The 3,199-nt window shown below is 52.1% G+C and overlaps 1 protein-coding gene across 1 annotated transcript; it reads right to left on the reverse strand.

Moving 5' to 3' along the window:
• Positions 1–1,039: 1,039 nt before the first annotated feature.
• LOC148030667 (reticuline oxidase-like) lies at positions 1,040–2,990 on the reverse strand. Its single transcript, XM_087687020.1, has one exon. The coding sequence runs from the start codon at positions 2,853–2,855 to the stop codon at positions 1,224–1,226; it is 1,632 nt and encodes a 543-aa protein (XP_087543146.1). The 5' UTR covers positions 2,856–2,990; the 3' UTR covers positions 1,040–1,223.
• Positions 2,991–3,199: the final 209 nt, after the last annotated feature.

The raw sequence follows: 3,199 nt of genomic DNA on the forward strand, positions 1-3,199 counted from the left end.
TTGTTGTCTACTCTCTATTCTTTACTCTAATTCTGTTGTGCAACACTGCATAATTTTTACAAAGTAGGACAATGGAATCTGACTTAGTCATGTGCCTCTCAATGATCTTCTACATGAAATGCTTGACTTGAATCACAAGTACAAAGGAGCACTAGAAGATGCATTGTGCATTGAAGAAGCTGAGCCATGGAAGGTAGTCGAACAAGTTAAACGTGTCATCATGTGCCAGGCCTCCTCATCTCATGCATTGAAGGAGGAACATTTCTTGACTTGTTAATTAAGTGACAAAAAGATGTGATTTGGAATCCAATTGGATAGACTTTAGAGAGAGTAAACATGAAGCAAGTGTTGGACAGGGTTGTGAGATAAAGGAAGGGATAGGGGGATGGCATGTTGTGGAGTAGAGAGAGAGAGAGAGAAAGAGAGACTCTGTTTATGTGTGTGTGTGTGTTCGTTCTTAACAAACGAAATATTCTTTCAAGAAAAAGTTGGAAAGACCATGTAAAGCCTATATCCAATCATACATGCTGGTATAAATGTTATTTAAAGAGAGTGTGGTAACAAGCTGGTATGAATGTTATTTAGAGAGAGAGCAGTTATTGTATGAGATCTATCCAATGTATTTTGGTTTAATTTTTTATTTCTTATACATATTTGAATACCAAAAAGTAATTTAGGAGGTTCAAGATCATCCTATAGTCATCATGTAGGGTATAGTTTAGGCTAGGTGTTTCTTTCAATTTTAAAGTAGTGTAGATGTATAGTATTCAATCATGTGTATATTTTACTAACAATGGTGGAGATATTATTTGGTTGCTAGATGAACAAGCTTATTTACAAAGGCATTAGACTTCCTTATACTTAAAAGGGAAATTGTGGAAAGCATAGATATCGGCATGCATGTTACCTAGTAACGACTAGTGTGAGAAATTTTTTGTTCCTGGTGAGATCAATGTAAATATTCTTAAGAGATCACATCAGTTGTAGAATAAAAATAGCATTGCGTGCATTATAGTGCGGTACAGAGAACGAGATGATGTAAAATAAAACCAACAACATGCTAAGCAATCCAATGCATAGAACGACATGATACAACGGGGAAAATTTTGGGCAAGATCTAGTCATGTAGGGGCATCGATACGTCGCCTCACACCCGGGGTATTGTACTAGAGGCAGGTAATTATATCATGTAGTTTTAGTTTTATGCGAGGTTGGCAAATGGGTTACAAAGGGGGGACGCCTTGGGGATGATTGAAAATGTTTTGGGGATCCACCTTCGTCTTGATATCGACAAGGCGACGGAAGTTGTTTAGCCAATAACTGGAACCCCAAGAGGCCTCGGCAAGGGCTACGGCATGGGCTCCTTTTTGTAGGCCACGAGGAAGAGTTCCGAGGTCAAGATCAATGTAGTTCACGTAAGCAGCCCTGGGATGTTGTGAGACGTATGGGGTCATGGCTTTGTGAAGGCGCCTAACGTAGTTGATTTGGTAGGAGTCCTCAGCAGCAAGGCTCCACCGGGTCTGGTACTGCATGATGTAGAGGGTGCCGGCGCGGTGTGCGAAGGCGACAGCATCGCTTGGGATTTCGGCCATGGCACCGCCGTAGGGCTCGAGGTAAACATAGGCACTGATCGGGCCCTTTTCCAGGTAGGCGCCCAGAGTGGCCCACGCGTGTTTTGGGATGGGCCGCGTGGCGTAGTCCGATTTGGCCTTGAACTTGCCCTTATCTCGATTGTAGCGGCCGAAGAGGGCCTGGCGCGAGGAGGCGCCACCGAACGCGACGACGGCGTCGATCCAGCTGCTCTCTTGGCAGTCGGAGGCGGTCACGTTGAGCTCCGGGAAGAGGGAGCCCAAGAGGGAGACGGTCTCGGGGATGGTGCCCAGGTACTGGCCGAACATCCTGACCTGGGCGGTGCCGTTGGCCGGCGGAGAGGGCCCGCCCGTGATGTTGGCGGTGAACTCGAGCTCCTTGGGCGCGCTGGGAGCCACGAACTGCCATTTGTACACCAGCTCGGCCATCGTGTCCCTGCCCACCCTCACCACGCTGAACTGCGTCACCCTCTCCGGCACGGGCAGCAGCCGGATCTTCCAGGACACCACGATGCCCCAGGAGCCGCCCCCGCCCCCCCTCAGCGCCCAGAAGTGCTCCTCCCCCATGCTGCTCCGATTGAGAATATTCCCCTTGGCATCCACCAGGACCGCGTCCAGGATATTGTCCGCTGACACGCCGTACTTCCTGGTCAGGAAGCCGTAGCCCCCGCCGCTGAAGTGGCCGCCCGCCCCCACCGCCGGGCAGACCCCTGCCGCAAAGCCGAACCGAGAGGTGGTCTGGGCGATGGACGCGTAGACCTCCCCGAGGTTGGCCCCGCTCTCCACCCAAGCGGTTTCAGAGCCCAGATCCACCCGCACGGCCCGCATGTTGAGGAAGTCGATGAGGACGAAGGGCGAGTCCGCCGTGTACGACAGGCCCTCGTAGCTGTGGCCGCCGCTGCGCACGCGGACGGTCCACGGCCGCGGCTGCCCGGCCCTCGCGCACCGGTAGGCCGCCTGGACCTCCTCCGCTGTCCCGGGTAAGATTATGGCCGACGGCTGCCGGACTCCCGGCTCCGCGAAGATCGTGTTCTGCCGCGATGCGTCCAGCAGGCTTTCGAAGCTAGCCGACTCCGTATCCACGGTGAAATTACCCACCCGGGCTTTCTGCAGGCATGCCCTCAGTGCCGCCGAGCTCGAATTAGACGACCGGCTGGCGAAGGCTGCAGCGCCATGAGTGCAGGTCAGAATTAACAGCGCCGAGCAGGCTAATAGTAAGGATGCCACCGCTTGCACTCCGCACGACATTCGGCCGGGCGCTCGCATGTTGTTGCTCGCGCGCTGATCTCTGTAGTCTACCGACCTGTATGGTGAGCTGAGCTTATTTGTTTGTTCAACTAACTGCCTGAGCCGGTTTGGCTGTGTGGGCGAGCAGCGAGCTGCATGGTAATCCTTCTTTCGACTCGCCCTCGATATTTATAATAGGAAAGCAAGCACGGTCGGCAGCCTTGTGCATGATTAAAGTTGAAAAAGGTTAGGAGCAGAAGGAGTCCCCTACGTCAGTGCCAAGCTTTTTGCCACGTGCCCTTGCTCTGGCTCCGTAGCAGGTGGTCTACCCCCTCCCAAACGTGATGGGCATGGACGTAGCCCCTACATGATGATGTGATGCC

The sequence above is a fragment of the Lygodium microphyllum genome, chromosome 10, assembly GCF_053477565.2.
Source record: "Lygodium microphyllum isolate KBCC chromosome 10, Lygodium_microphyllum_v1.1.10, whole genome shotgun sequence".
Taxonomy (NCBI): Eukaryota; Viridiplantae; Streptophyta; class Polypodiopsida; order Schizaeales; family Lygodiaceae; genus Lygodium; species Lygodium microphyllum.

Coding starts and splice junctions, on each gene's coding strand:
- LOC148030667 (XM_087687020.1), bottom strand. CDS start 2,855: ATGCGAGCGCCCGGCCGAATGTCGTGCGGAGTGCAAGCGGTGGCATCC.